The sequence below is a fragment of the Helianthus annuus genome, chromosome 9, assembly GCF_002127325.2.
Source record: "Helianthus annuus cultivar XRQ/B chromosome 9, HanXRQr2.0-SUNRISE, whole genome shotgun sequence".
Lineage (NCBI taxonomy): Eukaryota > Viridiplantae > Streptophyta > Magnoliopsida > Asterales > Asteraceae > Helianthus > Helianthus annuus.
In genome coordinates this window covers 41,858,921-41,878,368 of record NC_035441.2, presented here as the reverse complement: position 1 = coordinate 41,878,368, position 19,448 = coordinate 41,858,921, and the positions used below count along the sequence as shown (strand labels likewise).

The 19,448-nt window shown below is 32.9% G+C and overlaps 1 protein-coding gene and 1 non-coding gene across 2 annotated transcripts; one reads left to right on the top strand and one right to left on the bottom strand.

The window, feature by feature from the left end:
• Positions 1–4,095: 4,095 nt before the first annotated feature.
• LOC118482317 lies at positions 4,096–4,201 on the top strand. The gene has a single exon (XR_004868361.1). It is a non-coding gene; the product is annotated as a small nucleolar RNA R71 (small nucleolar RNA).
• Positions 4,202–8,169: 3,968 nt separating this feature from the next.
• On the bottom strand, positions 8,170–12,936 carry LOC110877489 (probable carboxylesterase 18). The gene is made up of 2 exons (XM_022125638.2): positions 12,260–12,936; positions 8,170–8,822 (listed from the first exon to the last, which is right to left on the bottom strand). The coding sequence occupies exons 1-2, from the start codon at positions 12,869–12,871 to the stop codon at positions 8,361–8,363; spliced, it is 1,074 nt and encodes a 357-aa protein (XP_021981330.1). The 5' UTR covers positions 12,872–12,936; the 3' UTR covers positions 8,170–8,360.
• Between the last annotated feature and the right edge of the window lie 6,512 nt (positions 12,937–19,448).

The following is a 19,448-nucleotide window of genomic DNA, read 5'->3' as shown; positions in this document are numbered from 1 at the left end:
TTACGCCTACATTAAAACATTCATTCTTTCATTTAGTCTATCAACTCATTCTACCATTTTCCATATACATTTATCTTTTAGGCATTTCATCGAACACTTGGTAGGCATCATAATTAAGGTACAAGGTACAAGTCTATTAAGCATATTCCTACTAGTTTATCATCACACGACAATCACATTCCCTTGAATTTACATAGTTATTTCATTCTAAATCAGTTTATCTAGCATCCAAGTATTACAAACAAAATCATATATCAATCTAACACATGATCATAATCATTATAAGCTTCCTACTCATTACACAATCTCTACAAAGTGGGTTTTCACTATACCTATCATACAATCCCAAAATCAAGCATGATTCTTGTTCTAGAAAGCAATCTTAACTCAGATTTCTCACATTTGATACAAGAAATCGAAATTGGGTTTGACCTCTCATTCAACAAATCACAATTTCAGAAAATTAAACTTACCACTTCACTAATTAGGGTTAGATTTTCGGAAAAAGGGGCTCATGCATCGAATTTTCTTGTGATTTAGGCTTCAATTTCTTAATATCTTGAGTTTAGGGTTTTCCCTTCTCTTCCTGTTCTTGGTCGATCGATCCCCAGGGACTTCTTTACTATCTTTTTGAGTTTTAATTGTTTTTAGTAATTAAGTTTAATCATTTAACACTTAACCCCCTTAGACTTAATTACTAATTACAATTACTAATGTTAAACCACATTTAGCTACCATCTTACCATACATACTTAACTATGTTAAGTTTACTATTTACCTTTACTTATTATTTATCATTTTTGGGGTGTTACAGGAATGGTTTATGGTAGCTTTATACTGTCATACGGTGACAAAGAGTGTCAGTCGGTGCCGTAAGCTACGGCCCTTGCCGTAGCTTACGATGGGCTTCAACATGAAAACTTGTTTTCAGCATAACTTTTTCCTTTCAACTCCGTTTTCTTCACCGTTTTCGCCTACGTTCTCGTAATTTCGTCCTCTATCATGCTATCCTCTTAATTCTTCAATTCCAAAAATTGATTTTTTCATTTATTCTCCGTGTTCCTTCCATTTTAAGCTCCCGTTTGTACCTGAAACACAAACAACCGTAGTTATCTAATTCTAGACAACTACCCGATTAAATGTAGGATTTTATTATCATTTATACCACTTAAGGGTTGTCCTACGGACTACCCGTCACATCGCCACACTTAACCGTTGCTTGCCCCAAGCAACTCGTTCACTAACTATTTCAAAACCACAAGCGATCAACATGCAAACCAAGCTAAAATGTACCGTCCTTTTACTAACTTTTTATCATGCCACAAGACACACCCCTCACAACAACTCTCGGTGACAAGTAATATTAGCAACATTATGCTAACACGCTCAATGCAAGTGTATGATTGTGCGACAATAAGCTTATATACAAATCAAGTTTCCTCCTATCAAATACCTAGCATGCTTATGAATCAAAAGGACTTACGGGTTATAACGGGGTTATGTGTGAAGGTAGGAAAATGGTGGGATATATATGCAAGAGCTAATTGATTTGACCCGGTTTTTATTTCTACTACTAAACAAAGCAAACATCAACTATATACACAACTTCTTCAACATTCTCAACTACTATTTCAACTAAATACTTCTTTTTTTTTTTTTGTATTTTTCTCATATTTTTCTCTTTTTTTTCTCTTTTCTTTCTTCTTTTCTTTCTTCTTTTTTTTCATTTTTTTCATAACACATAAAACTCAACAATATATACAAGAACATCAACAATCACAAACTAAATTCCTAAACCGGGTCTTCTCAATAGGTAAAGATTTTTTTGTAAGAAGTAGGTTTGGGTCACAACCGAATAGTATAAGGCTCAAACATGGCTTTCTAAAGACCAAACCCCCACCCCCTCACAATACCAAGCTCATATATGTAACGTATGAGGTCCAACCCCCAATTCCCACACTCTCACACATTCGGACGAGGCTACCTAAAAATCCCTATCATTTTCACAAGCATGCTAACTCTAGGATTTAACAAGCATTCATGCACAAGTTCTATTAACACAAAACACACACCGCCACTCAAAATAAAAAAAAAAGGATCTTCAATAATCATATGTGGCTCAAACTCTCACCAAGAAAGGACTAGAAAGGGTTGCCGGTGTGTCAAGTGGAACAATATCAAGTGTTCAAATTTCGACAATTTTCGCTTGATTTCACACTTTTTTTTTAAATTCTCAAAAATTTCCCCCCATCCCCACACTTGGGATACATTGACCCCAATATATGATTTTGAAAGGATTGATCGCTAAAACCCATTCAAACTTTTCTTTTCTTTTTTAAACAAAACATAAACAAACTAACTACCAAAATTTCAAAGCTAAAGAACATAACAAGACTAAGGAAAGAGTACAATGACCTGGTGAAGTTTGACACAACAGATGTTGTAGACAATCCGACTTCCTATCACCACCTTCACACAAATATCCGCACATCTTCCCCACACTTGAATGTCGCCATGCCCCTGAAACATAGAAAAATAAACACAACAAGATCAATATAAAACCCCGGGTTGCCACCCGAGCAGCGCTAAGTTTCGAGTCTTCAGCCAGACCATGCCACCCCTATTTATGGTGGCTCAAGAATCGGTTCCTATCACCTCCCCCACTGTAGCTTTTCATTGGTTGAAATGCATCCATCAAATGTCCATTCGGTGGATAGTCAACTACATACCTGCTCGAACCTTCATACTTCTTTTCACACCCCGGTGATTTGTTTGTTTTTATTCTCTGATGCACACTTTTCATATGGTTACTAGACTCTCTACCCTTCTCTTCAATAGGTTCATAACTAATCTCCCTAGTATGAACATCAAAGTACAACTTACGGTTCTTTTCGGTCATAGTAATGATCCCGTCTCTACAGTTGATTTGAGCACTCGCCATACAAAGAAACGGTCGACCTAAAATTACCCTTTGTTGTGATGCCGTTTTGGTAGAAACATAATCTAAAACCAGAAAATCCACCGGGTATTCGAATTCTCCCAACCGAATCATAACATTCTTAACTATTCCCCGTGGACGCCTCCAACTTTCATCCGCCAAACTCACCATGGTGTCGGCATCTTGAAGCGGACCAAAATCATACATATCATATAAGTCACCTGGTAACACACTCATGCTCGCCCCATAATCCAATAATGCATGAGGAATTTTTAGTTTTCCCACTCGGATAGGCACGATTGGCGCTCCATGCTCCTTGTCCGTTTCAACCTCGGCATCCCTTCCTATACCTGCACTCAATTGACAAGAAGATGTTAAAAATGTTTCATTGAATTCACTATTAGGAACGGTACTTACCACATTGATATTAACACTTTTAATGTTTTTGGGATTTGTCACCGTGTCACTTTGTAGTTGGCCTTTTGTTTTCTTCAGTATTGCCACATCGCTCGCAAGTTGACTCATTTGGGTAGTCAACGACTGAATTGCTTTATCACGGATTTCGTCTTTTTGAATGCGAGCATCATCAAGCTGATTCCTTCGTTGCATCTCAATTTGCATCGCTTTCAACATCTCCATTACTTCGTTTCCACCCGAAAAGCTTTGACCCGTTTGATGTTGCCTTCGAAATCCTTGGTTTCCTTGGAAGTTCGGGTTGGCTTGATTTGACGAATTCCCGTATCTAAAGTTCGGGTGATTTCGTAAACCGGGGTGGTAAGTATTGGAATTCATGTTGTAATTTCTACCACCCCGCCTTGCCCTTGCAATGCATTCACCTCCTCATATTGCCCTTCCACTCCTTGGCAATTTTCAGCCGCATGCCCTATCTCATTACAAAGCACACAGACATTATAAATTTGATTAGAAGTTTGAACATTACCATCGTCTACCGCGTGCACTTGAGTTCGGGTAATGATCGGCCGTGCTCTCCTTGATGCTTGAGCTTTTCTTTTTGATGTAATTACCATTTGTTCCAAAACTCCCAATCGTCATGCTCGTAGTTAGTACCAAAAGTACCATTTGTGATGGACATTAAATCACGAGCATCTTCGGCACTCAACCCCTCGTGGAAAGCATTCATCAATTCCCAAAGTTCAATCCCATGATGAGGACAATTCTTGATCATCATGTTGAAACGCTCAAAGGCCTCATGAAACATTTCACCTTGTTGTTGTTGAAAGCTCCTCAACCCTTTTCTAGCATCATTTGTCTTTTGGGCGGTATAAAATTCATCCAAAAAGATTCGTTGCATTTCCGCCCATGTATAGATAGATGCCGACCATTTTTTCGCCTTATCTTCCAAAGAGAATTGAAATAATACCAATTTGACATCATCAGCCGAAAATCCTTGACTACCAAGAGTGTTGCAAATCGAATCATAAGCCTCCAAATGAAAATAAGGCTCTTCCGTTGCTAGACCTTTATACTTTGGCAAACTTTGTAACGAATTGGTTCGAACTTTGAACGTCCTCCCTTGGTCATTGTGGGGAATAACTACCGGTGAAGGATTATGAGTAATCACCGGTCTAAAATGTGCTTCAATACCTCTAGCATGTTCTCGAAGATGTCTTCTTGGCACACCCAAACGAACTCTTGGACGTATAGGACCCATTGGTCTTTGAACTTGCATGCGTGGAGGCCCAAATTGTTGTGGAGGTGGTTGAAATTGATGTTGGATTGGTGTTGTTGAATTGGCCTTTGGAATTGATGTTGTGCATTTTGTGGACGAACTTGTTGCAAGGGCATAGGATGTTGCAATTGTGACCCTTGTGACCGAACATGTTGTACCCCAACCGGTAACCTACCTATGTCTTGAATTATTTGCAATGGTTGATTTTGTTGAATAACTCCTCCTTGAGGTCCCAAATTACCTCCATCGCCCTCATAATAAAATCCATCTTCGTCATATCCCCCATACTCTTCTTCATACCCCTTATCGTATCCATCTCCTCCTATACCCGAAGATTGTCCAAATGGAAAAGAAGAATATTGATAACCCGGTTGGTTCGGTGGTCGATATGTAGAAGTAGCATGAACTACGGTTGAATTTGGTGGTATTGAATAGGTGGAAGATGATTGACCCGTATGTGGGAAGAAATGGGAAAATGGTGGAATTGTAGTAGACGGGCTAAAGGTAAGTGTAGGTTCAACTTGGGTAGTAAAAGGTAGTGTAGTGTTGGTTGGTGTACTATCATGCGGTGGAGTAAGGTCGGTAGTGGTGTTAGGCATGGTGGTATTTGGTGAAGGTTGTGTTGATGATGGTATGAAAGGTGGTGTAAGCTCACCCGTAGTGGGTGGTGGTGGTGGTGGATCCATGTATCTAAGTAGTGTAATTGGTGTTGTTGGTGAACCGCTGATTCGATTTTCCCTTAACAAAATTCTGTTTCCTCTCAAAGTTCATTCAATCTCTGGATCAAATGCCAATGGTGATAGCTTGTGAGAGCTTCTAGTACGCATGCACCTGTAAATACCTACACACTAACACACCCAGCGTAAACCAGAAAAATAACAAACCTAAGAAGATCAAAAATAACACACGTTGCGCACTACTCCCCGGCAGCGGCGCCATAATTTGACGTGATGTCGGGTCACAATCAAATTTAATCCAATCACTACTAAATAGTTAGTGGCAAGTGGGTATCGAACACGGGGAGTTTATGGAATGTGTGTTATTTAAAGGTTTGTCTAGGTTAACTAAAATTAAACTAAATGCAATGAAAATAAAATTCAAGAGTTGGTTTGATTGATTTGATTCTTAAAACTAAGATTACTAATCTAATTTCAAAATGAAAGTGTTGGTTTGTAAACAATTTAGAGACAAATGACCATCTTTAGTTTCCGGTTTGCTTCGACGTTTATGCTATCATTCCACTAGAAAGAACTACTACATAGACATAGTTCATGTGTGATTACTTGTTGTGATAAAAGGGAACTAAGTACTCAGATTCATAGAACGTAAGGTTGTTACCCGATGACCAATTAACCCTTACCCAATCCTAATTCTACCCATGATATCTCGATTGCCAACGGCACCAAGAACGTATGGTTTCAAACTAGATTAACATAAGAATCAACAATTTACAAACAATCAATCACACACCATAACAAATAAATCATAAAGACAAAGTTTGTTATTCTAGAAATAAGGAATTCAAGCACAAAGTCTTACATAACCTTCAACCAAAGATGATCACCATAAGTTTAGCCACTCATGACTTGGACAATCATCATCACATACATATCAATGTTCAAGGAATTAAAAACACTAACAAGATGTTTAGAAATTGTTTCAAGCTCTCAAGAACACCCAAAATTAGTCTCCAAAGTGTATGTAACCGAATGAGATTGATTGGGCATGAAAAGACACCATAAATCCGCATTAAAAGGTGGAAGTTACACATTTACGCAGGTCAGCGCCGTAAGCTACGGTGACCACCGTAGCTTACGGTGGCTTGGAATGGTTTACGGTAGCTTTAAATTGTCATACGGTGACAAAAAGTGTCAGTCGGTCTCGTAGCTTACGGCAGGCTTCAACATGAAAACTTGTTTTCAGCATAACTTTTTCGTTTCAACTCCGTTTTCTTCACCGTTTTCGCCTACGTTCTCGTAATTTCGTCCTCTATCATGCTATCCTCTTAATTCTTCAGTTCCGAAAATTGATTTTTTCATTTATTCTCCGTGTTCCTTTCATTTTAAGCTCCCGTTTGTACCTGAAACACAAACAACCGTAGTTATCTAATTCTAGACAACTACCCGATTGAATGTAGGATTTTATTATCATTTATACCACTTAAGGGTTGTTCTACGGACTACCCGTCACCCCTGTGGAAAATGACAAAATAACAGGAATTTATAAGACAAATATGACCTGATTTCATTTTTGGACCAAAATGGCAATAAAACTAAAACCACATGGACCCAGATGCAAAAAGTTTAAGTTTTGGACTAAAGTGGCAAAATTGACCAAACCACAGGGACCAAAATGGCAGTTTACTCTAATTTTTCTTTTCAAGAGTGAGCCAAACCAAGCCAAGCCAAGCCAAGCCAAGCCGAGTCTGCGTTTAGATTTCCTGCTCGGTTTCAAATCCGAGCCGAGAAAGCTCGGTTTATAATCGAGCCGAGCCCGAGTTTTGCCATGGCTCGGTTCAATTCGGTTCGTGAACAGCCCTCTGTTTAGGTTTTAAAATACTAATAGGGTCAATCCATCTAACCCATTTTAATAACACAATAAAATTATATAATTATTAATAGATTCAATCTCTTTACAACTTTATAATGTCCCGATTATATGTCATCAACCCATTCATGACCTATTTACAAATTGATTAGAATCAATTTATAACTTCTCTGATTATTTTACAAATTAGACCACTCGTAGTGGAGGAGGTTTTGGGCGTTTTTTTCCCTAAAAACGCCCCTTCACGCCATCCTAACCGCTCCCCTGGGCGTTTTTTTTCAAAAAAAAAATCGGTTAGCGTTTTATTTAAAACGCCTGATTCAAAATGGATGACCAATAGCACTTTTTTGATGTTTTTTTATATTTTATTTAATTCTATTAGAATATCTAATCATGATTTCAAGCCCCACTACACCCCTTTTAAGATAATGCCCCATAATACTCACATGTTGACTTGACCGCCATATGACGCAAAACGGTCAAGGATGAGACATTATCTTCCTTCTCCCACTACACATAGTCTTACAATTGACCGTGTTTGAGTTTACCAATATGAACCTAGCAACCGAAACACGTAAACCAGCCAACCCAATCACACCTACTTTTTATAGAAAGCACAATTACAGACTCGTATGTAGACCGATTGGAACATGGTCTTACAATCGACCGTGTTTGAGTTTACCAATACGAACCTAGCAACCAAAACACGTAAACCAGCCAACCCAGTCACACCTACTTTTATACAAAGCACAATTACAAACTCATATGTAGACCAATTGGATAAAGACGATAGAACTACAAAGAATCTCAACTCGAATAGAAGACAACTCTGAGCTCTCTATGTTCTTTTGAAGTTACAAGACAAGTAAAATATAGAAAAAACATGTCTTGACATGCCAGACACCACACATTCACCCTACCCTCATCAAATCTATTTAACTTTTAGTCGTAAAAGACATGTCACAAAAAGTAATTGTAAAGGTAATATTGATGGTGGTGGGCAACATATTCAATTTCAATATTATAACCCAATATTATATTTCATAAAAATTTTAACTCATGACGTCAAGCCTTTTTTAGACACTTTTAGGTTAAAGATCACATGGATATCCAACATAACCCACTAATTGTACCATATTTGATGCATTTGGTACAACTTTTAATGCATGAGTAGTAGAAGGGGCTTTATCCCATTTGTCCATTATTTCCCAACATTGTTACATCACCGTACTGAACTGATACCGACCGAACAAACTCTTTCACTTGGTCAATAAGTTGTCGGGATTCCGGCAACTCCGGGAAAATGTAGAACGCGTGGCACATCGTCGGATACTCATACAAGTACACCTCCTTGCCGGATTTCTTCATCCACTCGTAGTACCGCTTTTGCCAGTCGTGTAGAGCATCAAACCCGGCCACCACCACCATTGTCGGTGGGAAATTGATTTTTGATATGTCCACTGCATTCGGGCCGCTGACGTTGACGATCGGATGGTCACGGTTGAACTCTTCACCTTGTGGCAAAAACGCCTTCCACGTCCAGTCTGTTCGCTTTAGCGAAACGATCGGTGTTCCTTCAAGTCTGATCTCCGATTCCGTTCGGTCCTCTCCGCCGAAGAATGGTTGTATTGCCACTACTCCGATCACCTTCACTCGATTCAAACCAGAATTAGAGTAAAAAAATGGTCAAGTTGATGGAAATTTTAAAACTGATTTTGTGAATCAACAATTTGGATTAGTAATGAAATCAGAATCCAATTCAGGATAACGTTTAACAGTAAACTCATGTTTAGGTTAGGTGTAAATAAGCCAAACCGCTTGTGAAGCAGTTGTGAGTTACTTGAGATCAGCTTGCTAAAAGCCCGAATCTAGCCGAGCTTAAACAAGAAACAAGCCTAAGGCCTAATCCTGAGGTTCATTTATCGAGCTCGTAGCTCAGGGGCGCAGCTTAAGTGTGTGTGGGGGGGGGGCGAACTTTTCGCTCAGTAATGTTATGTATGTACGTTTCGTATAGAACTTTTTAGATATATACGTTTTTGACCCCCCGGTTTTATAAATAAAATTTACTTATATAGAATTTTTAGGTCCGTTGACTTCCGACCCCCGGTGGAAATTTTCAAGTTTCGCCAGTGGTGTAGCTTGCTAAAAGCTTGAATCGAGCCGAACAAGTCTAAGCCCGAGCTTCATTTATCAAGCTCTCAAGAATAGCTCGCAAAAACCTTGAATCGAACTGCGTTTAAACAAAAAAAAACGAGCTCGAGCTTCTTTTACCGAGCTCTCAGAGATTATCTCACCAAAAGCTTGATTCGAGCCAAGCTTCATTTATCAAGTCAAAGATCAGCTCGGACGTGAAGCAAAGGAGACTATTATTTATGTAACTATTTAATATATATTAAATATTATTATTATTATGATTATTATTATTATGATTATTATTATTATTATTATTACATATTTACATTTATAATAAAAAATAATAATTAAATAGCGTATTTATGTAACTATTTAATATATATTAAAGGGTTAGGTTAACGTACAAATGCCCTTATTATACATTACGTACGTGATCATCTCATCCGTCAGATCTTCCTCCCACATTGAAATCGCATGTTGGTTTTTTGTAACAATTTCGCATGTTGGTTTTTTAACATGCGATTTCATCAAAATTACACATGCGAAATTGTTACAAAAAACCAAAATGCGATTTCATCAAAATTATCATATGCGAAATTGTTAAAAAAACAAACATGCGATTTCATCAAAATTATCACATGCGATTTCAGCCATGCTGTTTTATAACATGCGATTTCACTATATTGTACGTAGGATATTGTACAGTACACTTTCTCTCTCTATATTATTATTATTATTATTATTATTATTATTATTATTATTATTATTATTATTATTATTATTATTATTATTATTATTATTATTATATTTACATTTATAATAAAAATAATAATTAATTAGGTATTTATGTAACTATTTAATATATATTAAATATATAACTAGGTTATAACCCCGTGTATTACACGGGTTGAATAAATGAATTTTATATACCAAATAATAAAACATTTATTTTTTAAAAGCCTCCTTTATTGCACGGGGTGAAGAAATGTAATTTTATATATTACTAAATAATAAAATAAGTTATATCTATAAGAACCATATGTATTGTATGGGTTGAAAGTTGAATAAATGTAATATTATATATCAAATAATAAAAAAATATATCTTTAAAACCATTGTATTACACGGGTTGAATGAATGTAACATTATTTATCAAATAATAAAAAAAGTTATATTTTTAAAAACCCCCGTGTATTACATGGGTTGAATAAATATGATTTTATATACCAAATAATAAAAAAATATATTTAAAAAAACTAACGGATTTTTTTATATTTAAAGTAGGATAAGATTGAATATTAATCTTTATTTATTTAGTTAATATAAGATTGAAAAATCATATGATTGAATAGGTGGGAGGTTGTGTTAAGATAAATCGGTTAACCGTACTGAATAATAAAGATAATAGTGGTTGTTGAACAAATTAATTAATCGAATTTAACAGAAACATTTGTGATGTTAGGCGGATTTTTTTTAATTATTTGAAAGTTAATATCAACTTTGGAATTCGTATGAATTCTTATTAGATTTGATTAAATATTATTGATAATAAAAATTTGTATTAGATTAGATTTTAGATTTGATTAAATATTATTAATAATAAGAATTTGTATGAATTTAGATTAAATATTATTATTTTTAGTATTATTAATAATTTTAATCAATTAAATGAGAGAATGACAAGTGTCCCAAAATAGGTTTATTTTATTATATAGTATAGATATAGATATAGATACGTTTTGTAGCTTAACGACTACAACATTTATAATTTGAATTTGAAGTATAGTAATAAATTAAGTTCGAGATCCTTAATGATTTTAAAACAATGCTTGCTAAAAAATACGCGTATAAACAAATAAACTCATTAATTAATATGAATTTCTTGAAGAATGTTTTCAACTAAATTCATGCTATATTTCTTAGTTTGAATTTTTGGAACAATGTTTTAAATTAAATTCATGCTATATTTGTAACAGCTATTAGGCTAAATGGTATGGGGAGCATGAGTTAAGTCATTAATGCCACATAGGATCATTAATGGATTGTTACATCATCCCCTTCCTTCATCCACCATGGTTGGCATGGATTAAACCATGGCAACCATGAGCCTACTTTCCTTTTTCAATGATTCATTTTCCTTTTCTACAAAAATAAATTAAAATAGGAAGATAGTGGTTTGGGTCATTACCACACCCTTAAGGTAGTGGTTTTGAATGATGGATTAAAAGTGAATGACATGGCGCCGATGTGGAGAATCATGGTGACCATGAGGGTCATGACCACACCCTATAAGCATATAGCCTTAGTTTAAGCATACAAAGTGAATTTTGTAGAAGTAGAAGTAATTAATCCTCATTAAATACGTATTTAAAATTTAGATTAGTTAAGAATCCTAAAAGCTATTACTTAAAAAGAATCAATTAAACCACCACGTAAGATACTATGTTTATTAAAAATTAAAAAATTATTTATAAAATAAAATAATAAGAAACATAAAGAAAGAAAATTTAAACCAAATATAAGATATAATCGTAAGATATAAGATAACTAAAATAAAATAAAGTATAATCATAAATTAACATAGTGCATATCGAGTTATATTATATATAATATATTATTTGAAATAAAAATTCAAATAATATCAACTTTGAAATTCATATGAATTCTTATTAGATTTGATTAAATATTATTGATAATAAAAATTTGTATTAGATTAGATTTTAGATTTGATTAAACATTATTAATAATAAGAATTTGTATTAATTTACATTAGATATTATTATTTTTAGTATTATTAATAATTTTAGTCAATTAAATGAGATAATGACAAGTGTCCCAAAACAGGTTTCTTTTATTATATAGTATAGATTAAAAATAGAGCTTGAGCATACCTTAAGTCGCCGAACTTAAACTTAACTCTCGTAAATTAAACAAGCCGAGCCGGAGCATACCTTAAGTCGCCGGAACTTGAACTCACACGCTCGTTGAGTAACATGATGAGCCAAATTCCCACCAGCACTATCGCCAACAAGAAAGCACCTTCTCAAATCCACATTCACCTTCAACGATCTCAACCAATTCTCTTCATCATCCAAAAACTTCAACACATCAAAACAATCTTCATGTTGCGCCGGATACCTATGCTCCGGCGCAAGCCGGTAATTAACCGACACCACAACCGCCGGCAACTTCCTCGCAAACCGTCTGCAAACGGCGTCGTACGCAACCACATCCGGCGCCAGAAAAACAAAACCGCCGCCGTGGAAGAAGACGATGACAGGTAGATCGGAGTGTGTCTGGTTAGTAGGTATGTAGGTGCGGAACCAGAGGTTGCGAATTGGATCGATTACGACGTCGTGTGAGGTGACGCCGTTGGTGGATTTAGAAGATGGTGGAGCGCGGAAGTCGACGAGGTTGAGGAGACGGCGGTTGACGGTGCCGTTTTTCCGGCAGGCGGCGTCGGTGGCGGTGGAGATGATGGAGAGAAGGAGGCGTGTTTTCCACGGTAGGTTTAGGGTTGGTTGGGATGGTGGTGGTGAGGGTTTTACGGTGGTCTTTTCCATTTGGTGTGTTGATGTGTAAGTGGAGTGGAGGGGGGTGGGGTGTGAAAGTGTTTTGAGAATGTGTGTTTATTTATAAGAATTGAAAATGATTTTAAATTTGTATTTTTATTTTGTTTTCATTATTGTTCACAAACAACAAATAACTAATTTGTTTTTGTTTGGTGATTTGTATTACTCTTTTTATTTTTCTTTTTTATTTTTTTTTCCGATAATTTGACTTGATTTTTATAGTAAACTTCCATTTTGCTCTCTGTGGTTTGATCGTTTTAATGGTTTTGCCCAGATCTTTTAAAAACTGTCATTTTACTCCCTGGTGCTAAGCAGTTAATGCGGTAAAATATCGGATATCGGTCAAGGACCGATATTTGAGATATCGGTTATCGCGGTGGGATATCGATGGGATATTGGTTATTTTAATATCATGCTAAATTTATATATATAGCAATTTAAAACTAACAATTTAGTATACTCTCCTGCAATTAACAAATTAACCTTTTGGAACTTGCAAAACACTAAATATTGTAACAAGTAGGAACGGACTAAGACTTAAAACACTAACATTTAACAGTAACAATTAACAATTAAGACTTAAAACACTAATAGCAGCAATAAGAAGAAAGATGAATGGTAGAATTAATAAGAAAATACTAATATCGGGAAAAACAGTGATATATAGGTCCAATATAGGCCAATATCGCCGATGTTATCGGTATTGATATTCTGACCAATATTTTGCACTTATATATCGGTAGGGGACTGATAACCGATATATCACTGATATATCGGTGATATATCAGTGATATTTACTACATAGCCCTGGTGTTATGTCTTTTTTGCTAATTTACTACATGACCCTAACTCAAGGACTAAAATTGCAATTTACTCTAAAGAAATTGATTTGACTTAAGTATAAGTTCAATATACTTGTTTTAGGTAGCAAATTTACTATTTTATTCTTATTTGGTAGGGGAAAAATCATTTAAAAAATAGACGAAATTTAATACCTTTATGCGTTTTAGACGAAATTTTATTTATATACTTTTGTATATAAAACTAATACGGAATTTTATTTTTATACTTTTGTATATAAAACTAAATCAATAAAGTGGTAAAATACATTTTCATGATTACAGGGATAATGATACTAAACAAAACATTACATAGTATCTACTATAGGCCTACTTTTAGATATGTATAAACTTACAATTTAACCCATTGTATATATAGGGGAAGGTTCATTTGAGAAGAAATTTAATGTGAGAAGAAAAAAAAGAAAAAGCATATTAGTAAAATACTATTTCATTTATAACTCATATCATTAATTTTTCTCTCTTTAATTAATTAGTCAACTAATCATTAATTATCCTACATATAATCTACAAAACCTACACATATCAAAATTTTTCTACATAGACCCTACACATTATAGAATTTTATCATACACAGTCGAAATTTATCCTACACACCTCGAAATATATCCTACACAACTCGTAATTTATCCTACACAACTATACACTTTAAATTAAGTTGTTTTCTTAATTTGGAAAAAGTATATATTTTGAAAAGGAGTTACAAATTTAATTTAATTAGTTATTAAAGAGGAAGAATACAAATTAATGATTTATGTAGATTTAACAATATACCCTTATATTAAAATAAAATGCAAATATTAAATGAAGTAAAATGAAGCATTCTTATTGGATGAAAGTTCTTTTTTTTTCTTTTTATAAAAAAATTCTTCTCATTTGAACCCTCCACTGTATATATATCTATTCTATACTATATAATAAAGTAAACCAATAAAGGGACACTTGTCATTATTCTAGGCTATCATTAATTGTATAATAATTATAATATAATATAATGATTTTCCTATCTAATTTAATTTAAACTCTTATACATTAGTTGGAAAAAATGTATTTATTATTTATGTATGGACATATTTAAGTTACAAAGATCACGAAAATTTTTCATGAAGGCATATAAATTTCGTGAGTCCTTATCGTTTTAGTAAATATTAACCTCATCTCTTAATTCTTTTAAATTAAATTTGAAACTTAAAAAAAATGGAAATATGAATGGATATTCTTATTTTTTAGGATTTGTTGATGGGGCTCCACCATCTATCTATATTTTTATTTATTTATATTTATATACTATAAAATAAAAAAAATAATAGAAGGACACTTGTCATTATTTTAAACCATCATTAATTGTATATAATTATTTACTTTAAATTAGTAAATTTAATATGTTTCAAACATTCAAGAAATTACGGATAAAGTTCCATAAAATATCGTATTATTTATTTATTTATATTAATTACTAGGTTAGAAATTGTCAATGATCTCTAGATCAAGTGGTGGAGGGCTTGCATTTCTCTTGAGAGATGCAGGTTCGACTCCCACTTGGTGCAGAGTGAGGCACTGGTGGACAATGATAAGAGACCCAGGGAAACCTGGGTTAGATCCTTGAGCCAAACGAGTTTTACCGGTAATTTCACTGTCGTGCCTATGGGTGGGTGGGTTACCGGGTTTTCCCCAGAATTGGTAGTGGACTCGGGTTACTCTCGGAGTACTTCGTTTGTCCAGTGGGTGCCCCGAGAGTGCTCGGGATTGAGTTTGTTGGACGTTCAAAAAAAGAAAAAAAACTAGGTTAGAAATTATATCTTAATTCCTTAATTGTAGATAATTATTATTTAATTTAAATTAAAAATTTAAGATATGTTTAAAATGTAAGAAGAATAATAACTACATTTATCATAATCTATACATATAATAAAAGAAACCACTTTAAGAACACTTGTCATCATATTAGGCCATGTCTTATGGATAATTATAATTTTAATTTAATCTCTTCTAATTAATTATAGATAATCCTCCCACTAAATATTATTTAGTTTGATTATTACTTTTATATTTATCTATTTACTTCAAATTCAAACTTAGTTATCTAATTTGATATTAGAGTAAATTACGATTTTGGCCCATGTGGTTATATCACTTTTACCTTTTAGCCCAAAAGGGAATTTTTTTAAAATCTGAGTCCTCAACGTCTTTTTCTCTAACCCTTTTGGACCCCAACGTCTTTTTTTCTAACTCTTTTGCCTTTTGGACCCCAACGGCTTTTTTCTAACCCTTTTGGTAGGGGCCAAAAGGGTTAGAAAAAAAGACGTTGTGGGCTCACATGTTAAAAAATTCGTTTCTTGGCTAAAAGAGTAAAAGTAATATCACCATAGGGGCCAAAATCGTAATTTACTCTTGATATTAACTATATATTTGAATGTTTTGTTTAGTTTGGTATCAAATAGATTTTACGGAACTTAAAATAAAATTAACTAATATTATTTATCATTTCTATATTTACAAGTTTTAAATAAATGGTTAACTTTTTTGAGACTTGGTTACATTTACAAGTTTTAAATAAATGGTTAAATTTATCGAGACTTTGTTAACAAATTTTACTACAATATAATAATCAATTTATATCAATATAAATGTATTTTTTATACTATAGTATATAACAAAACATTAATGTGCAACACCTATCATTCATTGTAAGCATTTATTTTATGATTTTCTCGCCTCACTTCCAAACTTATCTTATATTAATTAAATAAATAAATGAATAATAAGCTAGTATTAAATTTCATCATACTTTAAATTTTGAATACCATTCTTCTATTTTTCTAATAAAATATGATTCTAAAATTTAAATTGTTAATTTAAGATGTTTTTAAAGAAAACAAATTATTTATCACGAAAACCAAACTTTGTATTAATATATGAAATATTTTTATTTTCATTACTAAAAAAATTATTATATCAATTTTATTACATAATTTATAAATCAATTTGTCAGAATTGGTACCAACATTTTATCATTCAAATAGATGTTGATTTGCTTCTTGAATAACATATCTTCTTTTCAAGAACCATCTTCACAATCACCATATCCATCACGTATCGAGTATTATCCATTAGTATATTGAAAGATATGACTTTTTTATTATTGGTATATAAAATTAGATTTATTAAACCCGTGTAATACACGTGGTTTTTTTATAGATATACCTTTTTTATTATTTACTATACAAAATTACATTTATTCGACCCGTGTAATAGATGAGGTTTTTTAAGATATAACTTTTTATTATTTGATATATAAAATTAGATTTATTCAATTCGTACAATACATGAGTTTTTTAAGGATATATATTTTTTATTATTTACTAACGGAAATTACATTTATTCAACCCGTGTAGTACACCTATTTTTAAGATGTAACTTTTTTATTATTTGGTATACAAAATTACATTTATTCAATCCGTGTAATAAACGAGGTTTCTTAAAGATGTATTATTTTATTATTTGGTAAACAATATTACATTTATTCAACTTGTGTAAAACAAGCGGTTTTAAAGATATAACTTTTTTATTTGGTATATAAAATTATATTTATTCAACCCGTACAATATGGTTCTTATAGATATAAATTTTTATTATTTAATATATAAAATTATATTTATTCAACCCGTGCAATAAAAGAGGTTTTTAAAGATATATTGTTTTATTATTTAGTATATAAAATTCATTTATTCGACCCGTGTAATACACGGGGTTATAACCTAGTAATAAATTTATCCAAAAACAACCCTACTTTTAAGATGCAACTCATATATTTAAATTTTATATCTCAATTCCTTAATTGCAGATAATTATTATTAAATTTAATATATGTTAAAAATGCAAGAAGAATAGTAACTACATTTATTAATTTAAATTATTAAATTGAATAAACGTTTAAAATGCAAGAAGAATAATAACTACATTTATCATACTAATAAATTTATCCAAAAACAACCATCCTTTTAAGATGCAACTCACATATTTAAATTTTAAAGTTATATAATTTAATAATTATCGATAATTTACACTTATCTAACTAATTTAAATTCAAATATTATTTTTTTAATATAAGTTTATCTAATTGGCTAATTGCTATATGCCTAATCTGGATATTTTAACATTTTCAGAACTAATAAATTAAGACCACTATTATTTAAATAAAACCTGGGTTATTAGATGTATGTTCACATGACCATTAAAACTCATGAGAAAGTCGATGATACAGTTTGTCTTCTAATCATTGGTTCAAATGTTTTCATATTTATAAACTTGACAAACATCACAAGTTCTGATCATACATGACACAAAATTTTGTTTGGATATCATAAAAGCGTCTTAAAAATATCATTTTATAATTGTTAAATCTTCGTTATTAACTATTTGATTTTTTTATTTACTTAACCCGTGTAATACACGGGGTTATAATCTAGTTGTATATATATTGATTTCGAGGGATAATAAATAGTAATTTTATTTTTATAATAATATATAGTTTTTTATTACTTATTATTTAATATAATATAATAGTTTATTATTATATTTACTTTTAATAATATATTTTTCTTTTTTTCTAAACATATATTTCCTTTACCTTTTTTTAATAATTGTTTTTTTTTCATTTTTTGAACATACATTAATTTATCGATTAATTTGATACTTCTTTAATAACTTACGTTTATAACTTTTTTCTAAAAACTTAAGTACGTAGTTGTGATTGATTTCTTTTCCTGACATTCCGTTATAAGTTTTGTTAAAAACGAGGTTTATTTGATATCATAAAACGGTACAATGATAAACTAAATCGTTCTAATGGTTTGACTTTCTAAATAATATGTTTTACTTTCAAATCACGTTTGTTTTACATTATCATTTGCTCGGTTTCGCTGCAACGCGCGATATAAAAAAAAACTAGTTATATATAATAGTCTTGCTATCGATAATTTCAATTAATATTCTCTGGATAATATAATTTTGATATTAAAATTTTATAAAATGTTCAAACATGAGCATTAGGCCATGGGGTATGGGGCGAGAGTTTGGGCGTGGGTTGGGGGAAAACGCCCAAGCCACCACCCTGGGTGGGCTTGGGTTGTGGCGTGGCCCCTTGGGGCTTGGCTTTCAAGCCGGGCGTGGGGCGGTATGGCCAAGCGAGCTGGCTGAATCCCATTGGTTCACCCGCCACGTCAGGCGGTTGATTTTGAATTTTAAAATTCAAACGGTCCCCCCATCCCCTCATTTTCTCTAACCGCCACCCGGGTCACCCAAAGGCCTATATATTGTAACCCCAACCCCACTGGTCCCCCCATCCCACGAACCAAAACTCCACATTCTAGGTTTTTTTATTTTGTAATTTTTAGAAATTATGTAATTTTTAGGATTATGTAATTTTTAAAATTTTAATGAAGTTGTAGGTTTTTTTATAAATGTTGTATGATTTTTTATAAATTTTTTGTATTTAAAAAAAAAACATTTATGCCACGCGGTGCATCCAACCCACGCCCCGCCATACCCCGCGGACACGCAACCTGGCAGTAGGCTGGCTCCCTTTACACGTGTCACCAAATGCCCAACCCAAGCCCCACCATACCCAGGATCTTAATGATATGAGACACAAATAAATTTTAGGTTATTTTTGTTAACGAAAGTGATAATAAGGAATTGACTACACG